At 40.9% G+C, this 23,165-nt stretch overlaps 1 protein-coding gene across 2 annotated transcripts; it reads right to left on the bottom strand.

Moving 5' to 3' along the window:
* Nucleotides 1–1,640: 1,640 nt before the first annotated feature.
* THOC1 (THO complex subunit 1) lies at nt 1,641–20,224 on the bottom strand. 2 transcript variants are annotated; one of them, XM_053970933.1, is made up of 22 exons: nt 20,082–20,224; nt 18,907–18,980; nt 18,739–18,799; nt 17,775–17,841; nt 16,628–16,746; nt 15,888–15,936; nt 15,296–15,391; nt 14,950–15,032; nt 14,354–14,427; nt 13,646–13,754; nt 12,460–12,591; nt 11,984–12,084; nt 10,651–10,717; nt 10,452–10,502; nt 9,730–9,800; nt 8,849–8,872; nt 8,341–8,436; nt 7,977–8,042; nt 5,967–6,050; nt 5,596–5,743; nt 4,056–4,134; nt 1,641–2,094 (listed from the first exon to the last, which is right to left on the bottom strand). In XM_053970933.1, the coding sequence occupies exons 1-22, from the start codon at nt 20,127–20,129 to the stop codon at nt 1,799–1,801; spliced, it is 1,995 nt and encodes a 664-aa protein (XP_053826908.1). In that variant the 5' UTR covers nt 20,130–20,224; the 3' UTR covers nt 1,641–1,798. The 2 variants fall into 2 exon arrangements, with proteins under 2 accessions (XP_053826908.1, XP_053826917.1); XM_053970942.1 differs by lacking the exon at nt 8,849–8,872.
* Between the last annotated feature and the right edge of the window lie 2,941 nt (nt 20,225–23,165).

The following is a 23,165-nucleotide window of genomic DNA, read 5'->3' as shown; positions in this document are numbered from 1 at the left end:
TCCTGTTACTCATTACTCAGTAGCTAAGTCCAGTGCGGTGGCTGCAAAACTGGGCTTTGCTTACTTACAGGACCATCTGCAGTAACTGGATGTGTGTGACTGCTGTAAAAAAAGTCTTTCAGTGCTGGCTAAGCCTAAAAAGCACTATCAAGGTCATCACCCCCTCACCCCTTGATGTACAGGTGCCCAGTGTTGATGTGTCCCAGAGCCTTCTGGAAGAGCTGGTCCATGTTCAGATGAAATACTTTCACTTCTGTTGGCAGGGTGGTGAGTTTGCCTGTGCCTCACTTGATCGGAAAGGGTCCTTCTTTTACCCTTCCCTGGGGACACTGGCATCAGCTGTGGCCATTACAAGTAGCTCTTCTGCTTTGCAATTGTTACTCCAGTGCCACCTTCCCTGCACAGCTTCACCTGGGAGCACACCAAAGGCCTGGGGCTGTATTTTAAGTGGCACGATGCTTCAAGGCAAGTTCTGCCCATTAAGGAAGCCCCCAAGGCAGTACTGGCTCTGTTCCTGCAGGCCACAGAAACACCTCCAGGGTTAAATTCTTCTTCTGCATCCTGTTACAGGGGAGGGAGGGATGGTGTCAGTGCCTGGTTGCTGCTTTGTGGAACTACATCCTCCAGCTGTCATCCTCAGTCTTCCCAGCACTGAAGTTGTCAGTCACACCTGCACAGCTCCACTCACAATATGCTCAAGTCCCTTAACCAGTTGAAACTGTTGAAGTTCATACCTTCTACCAACCCCTACATGCAGCAGGAGCTAAGACCTGGGCTGTTAGTTCCAATAATTTTCCTGTATCTCTGCCCCTACCAACCTTCACTGAAGCGCCCTAATCAAATTCCTAATCACATTTAAGTCCAAAGTGGGGCAGCAGGCACAAAACTCAATGGCTTATCAATGGCTCTGCAGGCAGGAACTCTCCTTTGCCAGGGTAGCTAATCATGCTAGAATTCACAGCTATGACTGAATAGCTGAAGAAATACAGAGAAGAGTTCAGTGACAGAAACACTACACAAACTAGCCACAGAAGAAGCTGTAGCCAGCTACCACTTAACACCACAAAAATCTCTCACATTTTGAGGGAAAAACAGCTTGTATCGATCTACAGACAACCATGGCCTTAAAATGAAACCTTCACAGTAACCTGTGAAAAGAAAATTCTTTGTTTACCAATACTCAGGCGTGTTCCTACATAGCCAAAGAATGAGAAGCTAAAAACAATCACTAACGAAAACCAGCATGGAAATCCCATGATTATTGACTGAACCAGTGCTTCAGTGGGAGAGCAGGACAGCACTTCCCTGGAAGTCAGTGCTGTGCTTTGGAGCACCATCACAACCCTCTTACTTTACCTCTACCAGGTAGGTTTTGACAGTCCTCAGCTCCCATCACCCCAAAGGGTGACTCTAAAGTCCTTCACTAACAGTCCTTCCCTGCTGTGAAGAATGAGCTTGCCAGTTCTCTGTCCAGTGGGAACAACCCGAGTTCTGCTGGTGCCAAACTGTCCCACAGCCTGCCACAAAAGCTGCCAGGACTCTCCATCCTCCCCTTCATGTTCTACCACCAAAGATGAAGCTTCCTAGTTCCAGGCCATGGCAACTAATCCTTTTCTCAGACAATCTGGACAATCCAACAGTAATATTAAAAAGCTTTATATCCTTTACTGAACATAAAATACCTATCAAAAATCTGTTACCTAGCAACAAAAGTAACAATTATCAATGGCAAGCACCAGAAGAGTCACAATTACCAACACCCCCAGCCCCAAGTCAGTCAGTTGGCATCTGAGGCGAGTTAGCTGCTGCCTTCGGTGTCGTTGGTGAGGCTTTCGGCCAGGTCCCCGAGCCCGGCTTTGGTCAGCGCCGTGATCAGGTTCTCAGGGGTGGCGTGAATGCCCTCCTGATCCTGCCAGGCCACCAGCAGCTGCTTCGCTCTCATCTTCACGTCCTCGCTGTCCAGCTCAATCTGCCGGATATCAGATTCCTTCATCTCCAAGTAGGGGGCCAAGGCCTTCCACTGTTCCCCCAGCCTGTTCGCAAAGGACTCGATCTGCTCGCCTGTCATGGCTTTGTCCCGTTGCACCTCTGGACCTGGAAAAAACAGAGAAGGAATCAGTGAGACACAGGGAACATCTCCAGACACCGCAAATTAATCTTCCCCGATCTGCCCCATTTTAAATCTTCTGTTTATTTACTGACAGCCTGACTTACACATTTCCTGCAGCTTTCCAAACCTACTTGAGCTCTGAGAGCAGATTGTTACAGATGTTTACCTGGGTTTCAGAGCAATGTCCCTTAATGCCCATAATAAGGAAAATCTTGCTTTTTATGTTATCTCCTATTATACTGAGAGAAGTGCTAAAGTCTTAAATATATCAGAACTGCCTCCTCCAAATGAAAACAAGGATTTTGACAGGCAGACTACAGTTTTCAACACAAGTCAATTATAACATTAAAATACAGAGTGTGTTTTAGAACTTTTTGGTCACCTCACTCAAAGTCAACCCAGGTAAACAAACCCAAACAAACAAATCCAGTTTAATTCCATTTTTTCTCATGTTCCTATTGGCAACAGGGCTGTAACAGTAAATTTCACGTGTAGTTAGTACTTCAAGGAATTTTCTGTTGTTCTGGCATTGACATAAAAACCATGGAACACTAGGCTCTGCTAAGAAGCGAAGTACTGTAGTGATTACAGATGGGTTTGCACATTCATAGCTTATCTATGGCTTACCACCCATGTTTATTTCACAATTTTAAAGAAACACCAAAAATTGAATTACACAGAGAAATTAACCATATTCCTATTTTTAATAAAAGATGTTTTATGAAAAAATAATCTCTTATTAAAAAATCAGTCTCTTCTTGTGCTGCCTGAAGAGACAGTTGGAATGGAGTAGAAGTTTCAAGTCTCTCCAGCACTTATCAGTCACACTCATTTATCTAAAGTAAATTATCTAAAGTAAATTTATCTAAAGTAAAGTCATATCGAGGGAAAGGACAAAAGATGCAGAACAACAAAACAATAAAAGCCCTCAGATCACTTTCCTTATGTCTAAGCACAGCAGACCACGGCTCTGCCAGCGTTGCTCTAAGATAAGATTCAAAGGAAGATGTAAATCCCACAGAGTGACACCACAAAGGCTGTGTGAATTAGCATTAAGCTGAAGAGGAAAGAACTTCCCTACTTTTGCAAAGCAGACTGTGGAGAAGGTCAAATGCTGGATGGAAAAGGGCAACATGAGAGAGATTCACAGAGGCCCACAGGTGGCTTTCCACTGACAGAAAAAAGCTTGAAACAAAGCTGCCACAGGTACCCTGTGTTTGGCTTCCATGCCCTGCATATCTCATCTGCCCATGCTGGATCCAGGAGCTGGCACACAGGGTTACAACACACAAGGGAGAAGGTGCTGTGAGATGAAGGTACGAATGAGGACGGAAGAGGGCAGATTCACAGACAAAGGAGATAGGGAAGGACACCTAGGAGAAGGACATGCCAGGATTTAAGACAAGAGACAAACACACATGGATTGTGGAGAAAAATGAGTGAGATGATGTTTGTCAGGAAGTTTGCTCTTCTTACAGAGAAACTTTTGCCTATAAGGTATTTTAAATGAAGAGGAAGTAAACATCTCAGAGTTGGAATATGTCCATTTTACAAAATCCCACAACTACCACCCCAGGAGGGGCTATCCCAGTGCTTAAAGGGCAGAGAGAACAGGAAAGTGGGTGAGGAGTAGTCACACAGGCTTTTACACAGCTGACATTTCAGCCATGAACACCAAGTGACACTGGCAACATAGACCACACAGCAGAAAAGGTGAAGAGGCTCCTACTGAAAGTGCTAATCCAACAGGTTGGATGCTTGCAGCATTGCAGGCCAGGACACTGGGAGGCCTCTCCTGGTGCCCCATGTCCCAAAAGGCTGCACTTTTTGGTGTGAATGCACTGGGGTAAGCAGGATGTCCCTCAGTGGAAACTATGTTAAAATACAGATTCTGCAACACACATCAAGAGAAAAACTGAAAAGATGGAGAATATGCAAATCTTACTTTCATTGTTTTCCTTTAATAAAGCATCATTATCTTCCTCATCGTCATCTTCACCTGTTTTTATTTCTTCAGAAGGAGGCTACAATGAAAGAACTAAACATCACTGGATGAATTTTGTGTTCAAAGAGAAATTCTACAGCTCTGTACTTGTCTCTGGAATGTGTGTTAGAATGGAAAGCCTGACACGATCCCACATGAGAATTAAAAATCCCCCAGTCTCCTAAACACCAGTAAGTTCCAATAAAACATATTACTAACTAAACCTCATAAAAGCATCCACTGACATAATAGGATTCCTTTTCATAGTAACAACAGCTAAGCATTCCATAGTGAGCTTTAAACACTTGCTTAAAAAAAACCCCAGCCAACCAAATTTAAGATCGCTACTGATGAACATTTTTTAAAAAGATTATAATTACTGTTATTCACTAATTTTATTCCACACTTGGGAATTCCCCAAAGTTTATGTACTTTTTCTGGAAGGTGGCAAACAAATATACAAACAACAAACTTTTCACTCCCTCATTTAGCTACTGATCAGCCAAAAAGTTTCATCTTTTTCTACATTTTAGCCACTGGCCTTAGGTACACAGTTGTTTCTTGCCATAGCATCTAGCACATGACAGTAGTACCATCAGGAATATTGCATACAGCCATACCTTAATACATTCAATAAATTCACATCCCCACATTTTTTCTAAACTTGCAATCAGCATACAGTTAACTCTGATGGCTGGACAAACAAAACAGCCATATATTAAACTCCAACCTTTAGACCTCCCATTACACAAAAGGAAGGTCTCAGTAGAGAAGCAGGGGTTTGTATCTGCAAGACATTGCTGGGTTGTGTGCTAATGCAGAGGTGTAGAAAGGGCCCCTTCTCCACTGGCAGTCTCTCTTGTCACTGTGTATAAAGCTATCTGAAAGGCTCTCCCCAGACTCAAATTTGTACTGTTGACCAAGCAAAGGGTTAATGCCTTAATTTTACAGCTCCACAAGGTTTATTCTTGTTTTCCATATTTTAGAAGTCAGGGAGCTGATAGAAAAACTCTGGCAAACCTTTCTGTAAAGCTCTGGTAACAGCACAGCACCTTCAGCTGCACATGCTGCCTCTTTGCCTGTCATCCCTGTATATTCATGAGCCATGATTCTGGCTTATACCTTCCATAAAATTGGTCTGCACTGCAAAATGGAACCCAAGCAGCTGGGTCAATATATATATGTGTATATATTCACACACACATACATATAAATATATACTCCTGCCTACCTGTGTTCTTTCACAAGAGTACAAGGCAGGGCTCAACAGTTACTAGGTTAATCAATGTTACTCAGTTTATTGTTACTGGGATCTTCAGAGATTAGACTAATTTTATTTGTAATTTTTACTTTAGTGTACAAACTTTTTTCCTGGGTTTGGTTTGTTGTTTTTTTTTTTTTTTTTTTGCCCCTTCTGTCCCCTTGTACCAAATGGACTGCAGAGGGACAAGCAGAAAGTTAATGAATTCAGCATTTATTATTATAAGATAATATTACTTACAGGCAGCTCCTTGGCTAATTTGATTACCATGTTTTCTAGATATTCAGGTAAACTCTTGAACTGTTGGTTTGTTGGCTGGAAGAAGTGGGGACTTCTGCGTGCCAGAAGTCTCAGTGCTCTCCAGCCATAGTTAGAATTGTTCACAGCCCTACAATAAAACAAAAGTTTGATTAGTAAAGTCTAGCATCTATAAAAACACAGAGGAAGATTTGAGACATTTAGTAATACAATTCTGTCCAAATTTAAACAGTTTTTGTACATTTCTAGAGTCCTACACAGATACTAGTAATGCTGAAAACAGTCCGTTTTCTTTAAAAATCCAAACATGAAACAGATTAAAATCAAGTGAAACACAGCAAAGATGGACATACTTATACTTATTTTCAACCATGTTTTCAGGGTCTGCTTGCTCAATAGCTTCCTCAAAAAATTCCTCCAGTGTTGGCATATATTCCCTAAAAAAAAAATCAAATAAGGAACTTAATATGCTTCACAAACTTCTCTAAAACAGACAGTCTTTGTCCCTTCAGACACATCTCAAGCTCATCCACTGAAGAAAAAAAAAAAACCCCAAACCAACCCACTCAAATTTAACAATTTTAAATAAGCAAAGAAACTGTTTGATACATGTTGCTATAAAATTATTTATTGCATAGCCACTAGAGTGTGCCAGCAGTTGCCTGCCTATTATACACATTTAAACCTCCTGCCATACCAAGAGGTGGCATCAACATCTGTCAACAACATTTGCACAGCTCACAAGCACTCAGAAGTCTAAAATGGTTGCTAGTTTTGTGCTATTTGACAGCATCAAAACATGGCTGTTCCTGCTACCCCCCACCTCAGTTCCATCTGCTCTTGGAACCACTTGTGGTTGGTTCTGACAGGTACTCAAAGCAGCACAAAAGGAACCCTGACCTAAAAACAGAACAGAAATAAAATTTCACACCATCAAGATGGTTTGCTGCTGAGAAGACTCTACCCAAGAAACACAGACTGCGTGAGAACTGGAGGTTACTGAGAGCCAAGACTCTCAGTGGTGCAAAGCAAGCTTGTAATGATCTGTATTTCTCCTACCTAATGCTGACAGAGACACACCTGCTTCTGCAAGGGAGTCTAGTAAAACGCTAGAGCAGGGGGTGAAGCACACTGGTCTATAAATTCACTTCAATTTTGTTTTGAAAAAGGCATTTTGCCCAGGGCAGCAGTGCCCCATGCACCATCACTGGCTACTGGAAAAAAGCCAGCACCTTGAAAACTCATCTGAGTTCTACCATATTATTCCCAGAACAGCCATCTAAAAAGGGGACAGCTAAGGAAGTATTAACCCATTTGAGTGGAGATGTGAAGAACCAAAGCAAAAAGCTACACTCACTTGACCACGTATGGTCACAAAGCCCATAACAAAACCTTGCAACTGAATCCGGATGCCGTGGGATCTATTTCCTGTTTACTGTGGCATGCATTTTCTTTGTTTACCTCCATTTGTTAAAGTCTTTATTTATTTTATTTTTATTTAAAGACATTGCAGCACAATACAATCACACAGATGGAACCAAAAACTTTGGTCCCAAACACAACTCCACCTTCATCCCTTGGCCTAGTAAAGCAAGTATTGTGTCAAAGGCCTTCCTGTACTTCCCAGCCTCACAAGGAAAGAGGGCACTTCCTCTGCAAAGCTTTGAACCTCTAGAAAAGCAATTCCTCCACCCAGGATATCTGCACAACTAGCACCTCTCCCCAAGCAACCAGACTTAACAGCCACTACTAGCAGAGTTCTCTTTGGGAACTGTCCCATTCCTTCTCCAAATTTTCTTATTCTGTATCATGTCTGCAGAGCTAAAGAGATTTTGGTATCTGTAACAAAGAAAGTTGTGTAGCAGAGTACATTTTAAGCATTTCCTACAATTGTGCAAGCATAAGGGACAACCAATAATTGTGTTTTTCTGCATCTGCCCCACAAACACGGTATGTGCTGGAACAATGCCTGGTAGCCAATTTCCTCTTATCTAGCATTGTTTAAAGCACAGGCCTGCTTGAAAATCATAGCCAAGTAGCATGCTAACTTCATCAGTGCCAGACTTGGCAATCTTCCTTCATTATATAAAGTAATTAATTATACAATCATGTTCTACAAAAGGGGAGTTTTCATCTAGTTTTCAGCTTAGATTTTACTTTAGTAAGCAATGAAAATTACTCAATGAAGTGAGGAAAACTGTAAAGAGATTTCAAGGCAAAGATTCATACAACCACCTTCCCTCAAGGTGTGAAATGCACACCTAAGATCATCTTGTACATCGTCCTTATGCCAATTTTGTAACTCTCTAATTAGAGTGCTGATTACTTAGCTTTAGACAATAACACACTCGTTTTCTACCTACCTACTCTCAGATTTACAGGCCTCCATGTTATCAGGACATAAATTCCAAAGGCGGGTCAGTTCCTCACTGAAAAAGAAAAGCATAAACACACATTGTTTATGTTCATCATTCTACCATGCCACACTTCTGGATTGTTTTAAAGGGATCTGTAAAAAATAGTTATAAGGGAAAAAAGCCTACTGCAAGTTTTAAAAGAATGATATATCCTTTGGCTGTTCTTCGGCAGTTCCAAAGAAAGGATGTTTGAAAATTGCTGTACAGAAAAAACAGTGGGGAAAAAAACCCCAAACACAAAACCCCTTCAAACCAACTTCAAAGCAACCCAAACCCAGAAATTCTGTAAAGGAAAGAGAACCCAACATACTTCCCCATAAGGATTTTTTTGTTTGATCCTTTTCCTAAGAAGTCCTCTGGAGCTGGCCTCTTCCTCACAGGTCTCATTGGCTTAGAATCAGGAGGTCTAAAGAAAAAAAAAAAAAAAGATGCTCTTTAGTACCAAACCAGTAACATCTCAAGAACAAAAAAAGCTATTTCACCTTCACCTTTCAACTTGAGATGGTGCCAAGTTAAATCATAATGAAAGGACTGAGGGACAGTGAGTCTAAGGGTGGAAGGAGGAAGTGGGGAAAAGGAGAGAGAAGGCAAAGAAGTGATAAAGGATTCTGCCAGACACCAAAATTAGTTCACTCAAAAATGTAAAGGTCTACCAGAGTCCCACTAAAGAGAAGGAAGTAAATCACAATTGTGCCAGCAGGATGTGATCTACCCTGCTGCTGGGATCATGGTTGCAAGGTCTCTTTCCCCAGCTGCACCTGATTTCATGGGATTAGAGAATGGAGATCCCAGAGCACTGAGGTTAGGGCAAGACCTACCCAAGCTGAAACTCTGGATGAGATCTAAAGGAGACAGAATATTTATAAAAGTCAAATTTCATACTTGTACTTCCCCACAATCCCACTTCAACAGTAATTTCTCTAACAGCCCCCCTCCCTTTTATTTACAAACAGCTTAAGTCATGAAGAGGTGGCTGCACCTCATCTCTCCAATAAAAGAGAACCTCCAAAGATATAATGACCCAGATGCTCCTTACCACAGAGGCCACAGTCTGTGTGTACAATGAAGAAGGGCAGAAGACAAATGTTTGGTCATCCCCTCAAAACAGTCAAGTAGACACATGGAGTCAAAGTTCAAGTTTTGCCACTAGTTAGTAACACAGGAAACTTTCAGTGGTGAAAGACATCTAATTGTCATTTCCTTTAAGGTAAGTGATCACCATCAAGTGGCAAATTAATAAATAAATTGCATAAGAGAACTGTTACACCAACTCCAGGTATGCTGCCCTGCCAAAGCCATAATGCCAAAGGCTTCATTAGAAGCAATCCAAAGGGATATATGGAAAAGTCAGGCACTACCCACTTCAATCCAGGGTCTGCTGAAAGCAGGGGGCGACAAAACCTGCTCCAGTCTCCTGGACCACTGGATCCTCAGTACCACAAAATATTGTCCTGAGTCAACAAAGAATGCTCTCCTGAGAGCATACACACCCATAACCACCTCTTCCCTGACACACTGCAAGCCTTACAACTTTTGGCAGAAATCTAAGAGCCTGCACTCACTGAAGGGACAGGCAACTGTACGCATCTCCAAGTTGTGTGAGCGGTTAATGCTCATATACACCATGGGTACCAGATTCTGAAGTGGAACCACGACTTCAAACAAGCAGCAGAAAGCTTCTGTTTCATAACACAGTTACCTTTCTTTCACAAAGCTTGGGCAGCCCTCATTTTTCCACGAGTTCCAGTTTTCTTCAGTATTTAATATATGCTGTCGAAAGACAGGAAGTACTGCACATTATTAGGGTCATAAGCACCTTCAGAGTTGACCCCAAAGTTTTAAATGGAGCTATTAAAATTAAGGGGAAAACTTTGTTCTAGGTTGTGTGTTTCAGTTACTATCTTGAAGCTCATCAGTATAATCTTAGGCAACTGGTTTAATTTATTCAAAAATAGCATAACTCCTCTCTTCAAAAACTGTAGGAGAAGATTTATTTCCCCTGGTCTAGACAAGAAAATAGATGCAATCAAAGTATAGGAAAAAAGGAAAAGCAGAAAGACAACTTCTTAGGTTTTAATTGATTTCACTTGTATTTCATTTCCATGTCTTTGGGCACAGGACTCCTATCTACAAAACCTTTTAAGTATTTTTTGCTTTCCAATAACTCATCGTCCTGTATGTACACTTGCACATACAGGCACATCTCCGTTTCTCCCCCGAAGAAGGAAGAAAAGAGAATTAATGACAACATGGGATAAAATATGACTACCAAAAAAAAAGACATTATAAGACCATTTTTTACTAGGATGAGGTAAAAGTTCTCAGATATAAGAGGTGTGTTCCAAAAGCTAGTTTAAGCTGAAATTGCTTTTTTTTAATGTGCTATATAGATTTTGTTCAGGCAGGCATCAAAATACTCACCTCTACCATTTTTGAGAATCTTTCCCCATCTGGAGGATTTTCTGAAAGAAGCTATGAATGGGAGAAAAAAAGGTGAACTTTTTGCATTGTATAAAAGAACTCCAGAGAAAATGGTGGTTATTGCTTCAAAGGTGGTAGATACAATATTACATGTTTAATATTCTTCCATATAATTTTTATGAGTAGATATTGTACCAACCTGGTAGACTGCTTTTGTAGTATCTTCAATCCAAAGAGACTGTTCATCTGTTAGAACATAGTTTGAACTGCAATTGAAAAAAAAAAAATAACAACACATCAGAAAATGTGCTGAGGACACATAATTTACACTACGTACCTTCTGAGGGGTCTTAGAGGAGATCTGAGGAAAATGCTTTGAATGTGATCTGCTCTGGTCCCAGGGACTGACCATTTATTAGTTTGTGGCATTAATTAGATGTGCTTGGGGATTATACTTTCAAGGTGTAGATTCACCCAATAGGAAGCCCATTGGAGTTAGTCAAGATCACCCCTTGATATTGGACCCAAAACACAGCAAATGGGCACAATAAAAAGATTTTCCTCAAAAACCCTCACCAAGTGTTATACTACACCATTTGTATCTCATGCCATCCTTGACCACCAATAAGTGACTGTTTATAATTAATATTTCAATGCATTGACATTGAAATGATGACTGTCACCTCAAAAGGACTGAACTGGAATTCAGAAGACCTGAATTCCATTCCTTCTCAGCCACAAGACTGCCTTGATAAATAATCTGTAGAATTAGGATAATGATCCTAGTTTACAAAGCTCTTTGAGAGCTGTTTACAAAAAGCAATATATAGCAGGTGAGAGACAGCTGCCTCGTTAAGAATGTTAATTGTGATGTGCACATATGGCCCAGGGCACAGGAAATGAGAGACGGGGTTTTCTACAGAATAATGTTAGAGACTAGGAACAGATGGGGTTTGGTTCTATCCCATGAATTTATAAAAGCAACAATCACCATTGGTATTTCTTGCCATTTGAGACAGAGTTCTGCAGTACATGAAGAAAAAATAAATCAGCAACCAATGCCACACTGCAGAGTCAATACAGATTCAAAATGATGCCACACGTAATTACCTTGCACTGGTCTTAACTTGGTACTGCCAAGGAGAGTCTCCTTCCCTCTCATGGCTGACACTCACTACAAGCAAGTTTTAATGGGCTTTACTTCTCTGAGACCCCACAACTCACCAACTTGGCAGAAAACATACTCTGCAAATATGAGCAGATTGTATTTTTGCCTGTATAGTAAATGGCAAAAGTCTGAGCAAGGCCAATCAACACTAGAGCACGGGAGGGCAAAGAATCAGGCAGAGGAACAGCAAAATGAATGAGACCTCTGCTCTCCTGCTGTAAAATAACTTCAGCCACACCCTGTATTTACCAATCAAGGTTCCAAGTTCCACAACTTCAAAGTAGGCAAACTATTTTAAAATACTTTGGTTTATCTCCAAGTTCCTAATTCCCCATCCCCAAAACACAAAATATTTTCACATTACCTTTTAAATTTGACTTGTCCCTTTAGATACTGAAATAGTATTAGGTACTGCAACAAGATGTGACGACGGAAGTTACTGTCACTCAGCTGTAAATCCATCAGCTAAACAACAATAAAAAAGCAACAGATCTTTAAATATTTACTCTCTTTTAACTTATCTTCGTAAAGGCAACAATAGAAATGAAATCCAGTAAACAAATGGCAGCGTTACTGAAGACTTATTCCAGAAATAAAAGCCCCCAAGTCATTAATTAAGAGGCAACCCACAAAGAATAAAATAGAAAATGGAATAGAATAAATCTATCTAAATAAAGTAGCCAAACAGTGTAATGGGATACCCAGAGAAACTGTGGAGTCTCAACTGGACATAGTGCTGATCAACTGCTCCAGCTGAGAGCTTTGAGCAGGGAGGCTAAACCAGACATAATTGCCTTCCAACCTTAATTAGCCCGGGATTCTGGAAGGGAAACCACATACCTTTTCACTAGTTAGGAACTTTGCAAAATATACATGTTCTCCTCCTGTTTTTAATTCTTCCAGCTTTTTTCGGGAAGCCTGGGTGTCATCCAACTTGTAACTTTTGAAAACAGCCAAAACTTCTTCTGAGTACTATAAAACAAAATGAAACATGAAAACAATACTGAACCTTAGCAGACTGAAAGCCAAGCCAGTAAAATACTTGGTAAATCTGCTATCAGCGCAGTGAAACAACCCATTTGTTACCGATGTATAGGACCTCTCTGAACACTATAAATGAAGTGAAAGCATTATCATGTCAGAACATTTAATCATACGGAATATTTAAAGTATGCTAAGAAAAACAGCATTTTGGGTTGTGAACAGTGCTTTTTTGTTTAAATATCAAGAAGAAAAAAGGTTCACATGATGACAGTGATACAGTAAAAAATTTCATCTGAAAGACTTATTCTGGCCTTGATCAGTTTCTGAACTGCACCTGTGGTAGTTTTTTGTGGGTATTTTTTTTTGACCCCATTAGTAGATGTCATAAATTAGATTTATGTTAGGATTAGGATGTCTGAGCAGATGTCACCTCTTATTACCAGAACACAGAGAATTAAAAAGCAGAAGATTAAAAAACAACTAAGTTTCTTTGAATTAAAGAAATACTGATTGACAAATTTTGAAGAAACAGTACCTTAGCAATAAATCCTCATCAATATTCATACTAAGCAAAACTGAAACAAGCTGGCTGAAGGGGACATTCAAGTCATTGCTTCTACAAAGAGATTTGCTTCGTTAGAAACCAGTAATCTTTAGGATCCCACTGGCATCAATATGACTACTCAAAAATAACAGCAAGGACTAGACAGAGCTATTTATCTTCTTAGGGTAAAAAAACCCACCCAAACCCACAATTTCTGCTCTTTGTAGCTGATAAACCACAAAAAAGGTACTTCTGGCAACATATGAAGTATTTCTGGTATTGACATACATTAGGGGGTTTACTGTACATTTTAACACAATACATTCATTTACTGAAAAAGGCTCACTTCAGAAAAAACCAAAAATGCATTTCTTCATGCACTATCATTTTCCAGCAGCCTGAGCCTTTGAACTGTTCCATGCTTATGCTGTCACTGCTACTTCTGTAAACAATGACCTTTACTTAGGCTGAATGGTTGAAAGCATGAGCTCAGATTACCTTAAGAAACGTCTTCCATGACAACTTCTCATAGCACTGCACAGGATTTCTAAAATAATCTTGAAGTGACCAGAATTTTCTATACAGGTTATAATCTATTGGAATGGAACTGTGGAAGAAATAATGAATAAAAAAACATATTGAAAAGCAATATATTATATGCAAGTTCACTCAAGAATGTACAACCGCAGAAAACATTATTCACTTTGGAAGTAAATTAGTGAGTCAGTAGTAAACCGTCACAGAGAAATCTGTAACCCAAAATTTGTCCTTGTAAGAGTTTTCCATTCAGTCTTCTGTTACTTTCTCACCATAAAAGCAAAAATAGTACACAAAAGGGATCTTAGGAGTTTTTCACTATCTGAGGCATGAAGGGGAACACAGCTTTTTTCTCCATAAGCATATACTCAAAATCCCTGAATACATCTTATCACAAGTTTTGTGAAGTGAATTTGTAAAACTGCCAAAACCAGAGTGGTTCTCAGCCAGGGTATACAACGTTTTCAGACCTGTACATTTCTGTCTTTCAGGCAACTTAAACAATTAAGACACTTCCAGAAGTCTTCACTGATTAGATATATCTAATCTTCAGAGGGCAGAACATGAGGAGAATTTGGACCACAACACCTGAAGATACTTCCCAAACAGCTTTTTTTTCCTTTCACTTTATAAAGTTTTGCTTCAGCTTTTAAATTTCTGTCAGCTCACCAACTTGTTGGTGCTTCATCATCTCCCATTTCACCTTCTTCCACGTCCATTCCTTCTTCCCTCTCCTCGGTGTGCTAAAAAGGAAAAAATGATTTAAGATTTATACAAATGCCACTACAGTTTGCACAGAGCTCTCACAATGTTGTTTACTGTAAACATTCAATTACATATCAGATCAGAAAACTTAAGCTGGTAACTCAAAACATCTCTTATTATCTCTCTTATTATTACTGTAATAATAATAATAACAACTATCTTATCTATTATTACTGTAATATGTGCAACAAATTTCTGTCTTAATGCAATGGTAGCCTCACTTCTCCCGAAAAAAAACTGAAGAGACAGCTCTGTCCTCTGCATACTGTGGGGAAAACTTTGCACAGTGACAGTGCTCATTCCTCACAATCAAACCCATCTTTCTCCCCCTCACAGAGTGCACAGCTTAATGTTCCAGGTAACATGCCTAATCCCAAAACAACAGCTTGGTCTGGCAGAGGGACAACCAAATGATGAACCTACAGTCTCAAACACTTTTTGTGCAAACAATCTTACATGTTTACTGCAGAATCAGTGAAAAATGACATAAGAATTTTCACCTTCTGTCCCAGAGTGCTCTCATGTTCATTGGTATTGAAAACAGTGACATTTTCCAGGTTAAACTGACTCTGTAGGTTAAGCCCTGTGAAAAACAAAGAGAAAGTCTTAAAAGCTGTGAGGTTCCCAAGTCTGTTTATAAAATACTGATACTCAATTCTCAGAGCATTCAAAACTTACATTTGAAATCAAAGCAAATAAAAGTCACAGTGTCACAGACACAAGAACTAGGATGCAAGTGGCAAAGTGATTTGGTCCAACTGGATTTGGTTTGCAACCATCATAGACTTTAAAGGTTCAGCTTATTTAGTCTTGATGTTAAGTGTGATGAAATGCAAAAAATCTCACCTGACTTTTCTGAAAGTGGAAATAACCTAGCCAAGAACAGCTGAATTCTTCCACAAAAGACTGTGTTTTGTGACTTAGATAATCTTCTTAGGAGATCTAAATATTGTAAAAAGTAAAAGATATTAGTATTTATCCCTCTTTTCATTCCTTATGTAACAGAATCCAAGACTTGCTAATTACATGACCTACAGAGCTAATGAAAGGAAGCTCATAATTGTACATTCAAATGCCAGTGACTCTCTCTGACCAGACATATTGCTTCCAAATGCATTCTGCCAATTCTCCTAACACCTTCAACCTCAATAAAAAATAAATTTGAATGAATCCTACTCAAATATAGCCTTGGATACAGGCGTTGTCATTGCTGAGGAATGATATTCTTCTATAATGATGTCAACTGATGAAGAGAGTTCCCTGGGGCCTGAATGACTTTTAATGTAAAAGCAAGAATACGTATCTGTTCAGAGTGATGCAACTTTTATTACTTACTGAACACATCTGAATTTAAATCAAATTATTAAGCTAGTTTTCATTTGCTGAGATAGGAAGTTCTTTAATACCGTTCCCCCCTCCCTGAAAAACTACCACTCACCATTGCACATGCGCAGCAAGTAATTTTTCCCTGCAGAGTAAAATGTGTTCTGAAACAGAGTAAAGGTAGTTAAAACATTAAGAGATCATAAAACCTTCTTGAGCAGATTTAATCCAATCATAAGATAGGAGTTAAGTATAAGTCACTTCTACAGATAACTCTAAATTTGAGTATTCCCTTACATAACAGCCAGGTTTCATGAAAAGGCAAATCCCACGAATTCCAAGAAAGCATAAAACACATTTACATCCAGCCTTCATAGAAAAAAAAACATGTGTGACAATGAACTGTAAGAACACCATCCACTTTTTTTTTCTTGGAATGCACTAATTTTTACACTCATTTCCTTTATAACTCCATGAATGATTTATACAAATAAGTAAAGAGCACACACAAAAGATTTATAGTGTTCACAATACTGGTGAACTGGAAGAAGAAATTGGTAGATACCTGAATTGACAACAAACATCAGTTTGTGAATATACCAGGGCCTATAATGTTATCTGAAACAAACCAGCCTGAGTGACTACAGGAGGAGGTTCTAGTCAGAAAATCCAGATTAGGAAAACACTGAGACAGTAGGTGCTATCTCTGGAGCTCCTGACACTTATGTGTCAAACACAGTTAACAAACACCGTTAAATTCTGTCTGAACAAACACAGTTAAATTCTGTTCATTAAAATGGTTCTTGCAGATAAACGCTTTGGCCACGCTATGCAACATTTTGCAAAAATACCCACCGATTTCCATGTAGCAACATTTTTCTCCACAAAAGTGAAAATTTTGTCACACTGATCCAAAGGAAGGCAATCCAGAACATCCCCCAAAAGCACAAAAGGAGTTGATGCAGTGCAAATACCTATGAGGAACAGGGAATTTTTATTTTAACGGATTTGAACTGAAATACAAAACAAAGAGATGCATTACACTTGAGGGACATTTTATGAAAAAAAGTAGAAGAAAGAAGTTCTTCTGAGTTCCTACAAATCCTAACAGAAAACTTGGGCTAAAATGTGAACTTTCATTAAGGCTATTTCTACACATACCCAAAAGGGATTTGCAAAAGCTTTGCACTAACATAAAACAAATATTAAAAAAATCACTGTTCTAATGACCTCAAAATCTGAAACGATGTCACATCTTTCTGCAGACTGAAAGTGAACTCCTTCAGACTTCTATATCCACAGTTAGTCCCACTACACACATCCATGAAGCCTGAGAGCCTTTTCAAGCACCACTAAAACAGTGCTCCAAGTCCATCCACCCATGCTCTGTAGGCAGTGAACTGCATTCCTCACAGCACAGTTCTTGTTATTCTACAGCTTATAAAACATACAGCTTGTAAGCTGTACTTACTAAAACAAACAATTTTTGATGAATAATGTGAACAAATAAACAAAAGGAAGAGAGCAAAAGCCACTTCAGAGGAGAACAGCACACTGATGTCTGACACAATCTGTCACTGAAACAGATTTAAGTATCTAACAAACAGCCATATACTGACAGGAGATGAGCACAGATACCCACGAGATATTATTTCTGCCTCTGCCAAGTCATTTTACCTTTCTGCCTCAGTGGCCTCATCTCTGAAATTATGATGGGAAACTTCTAATCACTTTAGAGTGCTGGACAAAGAAACTGCTAATCATGCTACAACCAAACCCATTCATCTTTCTTTATTAACAAAAAAAAAAAAAAAAAAAAAGAGATTCCAACACAAATGTCACATATATAACCAAATTCAACCCAAACCCAAGCTTAACCACTAGCATAAGAGCCATATATCACCAAAGGTAACCACAGCAGATGATTTACACAAATCAAGATTTTAAAATTCCCCTAAATGGTCCCTAAAACTGCCAATAGACTTGAAAGAGAGAAGTTCACCTTCTGTGACTCCATTAATAGCAAGAGAAATAATTGCCAGGAGATTCTCACATGGAGCTTTGTTTATCTGAAAAAAAAAACAGTGTTGAAATACTCCAATCTGACCATAATGTATGTAACAAAACTAAAATTCTTGTTTCCAAGTAGGCATATTTAAAACAAATACTGACATTCAACTTTTCAAAACAATCTATGAAATCTGACCTATCAGTTAACTGTAGTAAGTTTTTATTGACAATGAAACTTTTCCTGACTGCTTCCACCCACTAAAGACCCAAATGCACAGAGTAATTTACCTCTGAAAATTAATATCCCACATTCAGACTTAATTCAAATATTATTTGATCATACTTTGACATTATTTGACTCCTTTCATCATTCTTTTCAGCTGACAAGGCAGCTTTGTTACATAACAAATCACAAAATAAGTTTTGATTTAAGGAGGCCAAAATACCTCAGTGTTCAAACCCCTCCTGCCAGGGGCAGAGACACCTTTCACTAGCCCCATCCAACGTGACCTTGATCACTTCCACATGGGATGGGGCATCCACAACATTTCGGGACAACTTGTTCCAGTGCCTCACCACCCTCACAGTGAAGAATTTCTTTCTGACATCTACTCCAAACCTACCCTTTCCACCCACTCTTAAAGTACAGTTATTGAACAATGCATGTTTATGAATTAGAATTTTAAGATGTAGCAGACTTTCATAAGCATTACAAAAAACTGCTAGAAAAGGCTCAACAGCTCTCACCATAGTGTTATGTCTGTAAAATACAAGATTCTACCAATCTCCTTGAATCATCTGTATTTAATCTCAATTACCTCACCATTACATAGCTCCTGTTTTTAATAAAGTGTTTTCTTACGCTAAAGTAAGTTGTTGTTACATTAATACACTAGCCTGCTAATAGAAATTTGAGGTTCAAGAAGAGATAAGCTTCAGCAGTTTAAAATACTTACTATTTCTTCTTCTACAACAACTCTAAAAGCTTGATCCAAGGTACACTTTTTTTCATTTTCACTGCAAATGCAAACATTTCACCTTAGTTAGTAACAACCCTCAGGCACAAGATTACTAAAACTTATCTAAATAGGCACTTTTTAAAAAATCAAGTGGACTTTACTTACCTTCCAGGAACCTGGTTAAATGCATTCAACAATGGCTTGATGCTTTTGTTAATCAGAGCCTCTCTGGTGGATGTCTACCAAAATGCAAAGAAAAAAAAGCTAAGAAAAGCACAAAACAAAAAGTATCTTCCTCTTTCCTCTGACAGTGGACAGAAATACTAAGGAATCTGTCTGCCACACACCATATGATAGTTTACAGAGAGAACTTTGTAACAGGAAGGGCAAATAAGAAGCACATGGGAAATTAGGCACATGAGCCCAGCAGAGCATCACACCTCAAACCTGGGCTAACAGTGAGGTGAAAGCAGCATTTCTAAATGATAGACAGAGGATCACGCTCTTGTCACCAACACTGTATCTGTCATTGTCCCACACGTTACACTCACAACTTCAAGTGGTTATGATGGCTTGGGACACAGATCAGAGACCACTCTCAGTCGGAAGGGACCCACAAGGATTATCGAGTCCAGCTCCTGGCCCTGCACAGACAGCCCCAATAATCACATCATGTGCCTGAAAGCCTCTCCCTGTCTTCAAGGGAGTTAACACCTCCTCCCAATTTTCTGTCACCTGCAAACTGCCATAGGATCTCTTCAAGTCCTGCGTTTATGAAGATGTTTAAAAGCACATGACTCCCGCTAAGAAGATGGTCTAAAAATTACGACTTCCTGTTACAAAATCGCTCTAATGGATCGAGTGCTTGTGCCTCGAGCACTTCACTGCAAATCCCATCCTCTTGTCTGACAACGCGGCTGGCAGACGCCGGGATCCAGAGGCCTGGGAACACATGGAGCCCCCCAGGTCTGGGAAAGGAAAAGCATCCTTCAGCAGAGGCAGCGAGTGCAGTACGCCCGGACGTTTTGCTGCGGGAGGCACGCTACGCTTTCATTGTCATTTACATTAATTTTCGCTACCCTGAAGACTGATGCCCCGAGCCGGCGTACAAGGCGTACACGGCAGCCCGCCCTCACTCCCACACCCGCACCGCCGCACCTCGGCCGCGCTCAGCGCTCCATAAAGGAGCGCCCGGGCCGCTCCCGGCAGCAGCCCCGGCCGGGCCGCGGGCCCGGAGGCGCCGAGGCACAGCCGGGTTCCGTAGCCCGGTCCGAGCCGCAGGGATGGAGGGAAGGCTGGAAGGACGGAGGGAAGGCAGGAGGGAGGCGGGGGAGGCTCACCGTGAAGCGGAGCCGCGCCTCGGGCAGGCTGAAGAGCGGCGGCGACATGTTCCCGGGCGGGCGGCGCTGCGGACGCGCGCCGATGACGCCATGGCCCCGCTCCCGCGGCGGGATGAGGGCGGAGCGCGGGCGCCGGCGGCTCTGGCGGCCCTGGGAGCGCCGGGTCGTGCGGAGCTTTGGGTTGGGAAGCACCTCCGGGACGGTGGGGTCCGACCGTTAACCCGGCACTGCCAGGCCGCCACCGAAACGCGTCCCCAGCGGCCACATCCGCACGCTTCCCGAGGTGGTGACTCCGCCGCTTCCCTGGACAGCCTGTTCCAATGCTTGGCAGCCCTTCCAGTGAGCCGGTTGTTCCTGATATCCAGCCTAAACCTCCCCTGGCACAACTTGAGGCCATTTGCTCTTGTCCTGTCAGTTGTTGCCGGGGAGAAGAGGCCGAGCCCCAGCTGGCCACAGCCTCCCCTCAGGTGTTGTCGAGGGTGATGAGGTCTTCCCTTGATGTGCAGGTGTTAGAAGGATAAATGACATGTCGGTAGGATTGGCTTGTTAAGGTTTAGTGTTTGACATGGTTCAATGATCTCGGATGTGGGGAGGTCGACAAAGCTCGGGGATGTGCCACTGAGAGTGGACACAAAAGAATGCAGCATTTACAGGCCACCAGAACGTTTGGCAGAACTCCTGAGATAAGGATGGAATTAACACAGCCCACTCTTCAACTGTGCTGGAATCTGCTGAGCTGGGTAAAAGGTAATTCTGGCAGGGAGATTGCGACCACCGACTCATGGTCTCAGGAGAAGGCCTGACCATACAGACTAATTAGAGTGAGAATTAGGGAATTATTTAACTAACAGAAGATAGAATACAAATTAATAAGAGAACTATGTAACTTGTAGCCAGTGAACATTAATGCCTTTGTTTGCTAAAATGTATAAATAGTGAAACATGTTGGTAGTCAGCGTGCTGGCTTTGTGGATTTGCTACTCGGCAGCCCTCTCTGCTCAGGACTGTAAATAAATAAAATACCTCGACTCAGCTTGTGGATTGGCTTCTTGAATATCAGGTGAAAGGACCTATTTTGAACAACAACCTGAGCCTCTTCTCCAGGCTAAGCAACCCCAGCTTCCTCAGCCTCTCCTCATCAGACTTGTGCCCAGACCTCTCACGTTTCACTATTGCTACAGTGGAAATGACTCTACAGATGTAGCTGTTGGTTATTTTTTTTTCCTGATAAACAGTGTGACACCATTTTCACTGAAGTAAAAATGATTAGGGACTTACTTATATCATCAGTAAAATCACCTCAGTGCTGACAATTTACAGGTTGAGCAATATCCTACAGATACCTCCTGGGCGACAGAAATATTTCCAGCAGAAATTACATTTATCATGACCATAGAATGAGAATCATGGAATTGTTTGGGGTAGAAGGGACCTTGGTGTCTGGCCAAAAGCTCAGGTACTGCCAGACTCTTGTTCAAAGGTGGGAAAAAGCTCAAACATCCAATATCCCGTTCATATGGGAAGAGGCGAGTAATATTAAAATTAAGTGTATTGTCATTATTAAGTGCAAATATTTAAAGTAACGCATGGAAGGATAGATGGGAATATGTGGGGCATTATTTTTGGCGTGGTGTGGCTGTAGTTAGCTTTTGTACCGGGAGAGGGAAGTGTTTGCCCAGAAAAGGAAGATGCAGCGGAGGGGCAGCTCGACCCGCGCTTGAGTGGCTGGTTGCAGGCGCTGCTCCGCTATGGGGAGGTAGAGTCACCCTGCCAGCCCAGAGTTTGTCACCTCATCTATAACTGAAGCCATTGTTTGACACTGCCTAAAAAACGTGGGCTATGCCAGAGCCATGCCAATTCATTTCAAACCATGGGGAAAGGGGCTTCATGACATTGAAAATAGGCTCCACACGACCTGTCTTTTTTGAATGAGACTTGCTTTGAATGTGAGACTTGCTGAATGTTGTTCATTCAGGCTTGGGAGAAAGGTGACTCCCCCCCCCCCCCCCCATCTATTTCTCATCTCTTACTTTAATAAATGGAATCATATTATCAGTTGAATAAAGCGCCATTCTAAATGAACAATTTGAGATTATTCTAGCCCCCATCTCTTGCTGTAAGAAAGAGAACCAAAGAAGAACTCTGTGAATTGGTTATTAAGGTTATTTTAAAAAGCTTTAAACTTTAAAAAGATTATAGAAAGTGAAAGTAAGGAGATACTGCTAAAGAAAATTGAGTCCTTTTTGACTAGAAATATTCCTTAAGCCAAGACTAATGTTTCGGATGAACAGAGAGAACTGCCAATATACTGAAAAAAGCAGTGCAGTATATTTGTTAATGGGTACAACATGACTGAGGAGTTTTTTTTCTTGGGGTATGAACAGATAAAGAGGAAGAACAATGTTATTTAATAGTGATTTATAGCCACCTCTTGTTCTATACCGAATTTTTCCTGTTTGGAACGGTGTTTGTTACTCTCTTACGGAGAGGTGGGGATGAACGCTGGGCTACATCCCCATGTAGTGCTCCTGTTGCGTTGTGGACAGGTGAGGCTGCAGTGCCTGAAGAAGTTCTCGCCCCAGCAGCTGCTGTGCACGCCGGGCAGAGACCGCCCCTGCAACAGCAATGTCAGCAGCGTGGCACTTCTGCGTGCCACGTGGTGGTGTCACCGTGCAACATCTGACAACATCGCTTAGAGCCATCCTCATCACCTCCTTAACAGAGGTGCCAAACTCTGCTCTGGGCTGGCAGACAAAATCTGATTTTGGGGATCAGAAACTCAATCAGAGCAGTAGTGCTGCATACCTGTAAATTAAAATGCCGCAATTGTCCTGGATATAAAGAGGAGTCAGTGATATTATTAATATAGCTGATTATAAATTTGACAGCAGTACATTAGAAAAAGCTGTGTCTTCTGGTGTGTGGTAGGTGGGAAGCTAAGGGGGAAAAAAGAAGTAAATATTGCTTTCTGTAACAGTATTGTAAGCAAAATAATTTTTCAGCCCAGATTTAAAGCTATCACCAGCTGAAAGCTCAGATGGATGAAAACAGTCAACAGCATCAGTATCTCAGGACACCTCTGTA

This window comes from Vidua macroura, chromosome 1 (genome assembly GCF_024509145.1).
Source record: "Vidua macroura isolate BioBank_ID:100142 chromosome 1, ASM2450914v1, whole genome shotgun sequence".
Classification (NCBI taxonomy): Eukaryota; Metazoa; Chordata; class Aves; order Passeriformes; family Viduidae; genus Vidua; species Vidua macroura.
Note: the sequence above shows the minus strand (reverse complement) of the source record. Positions and strands in the feature narration are given on the sequence as shown.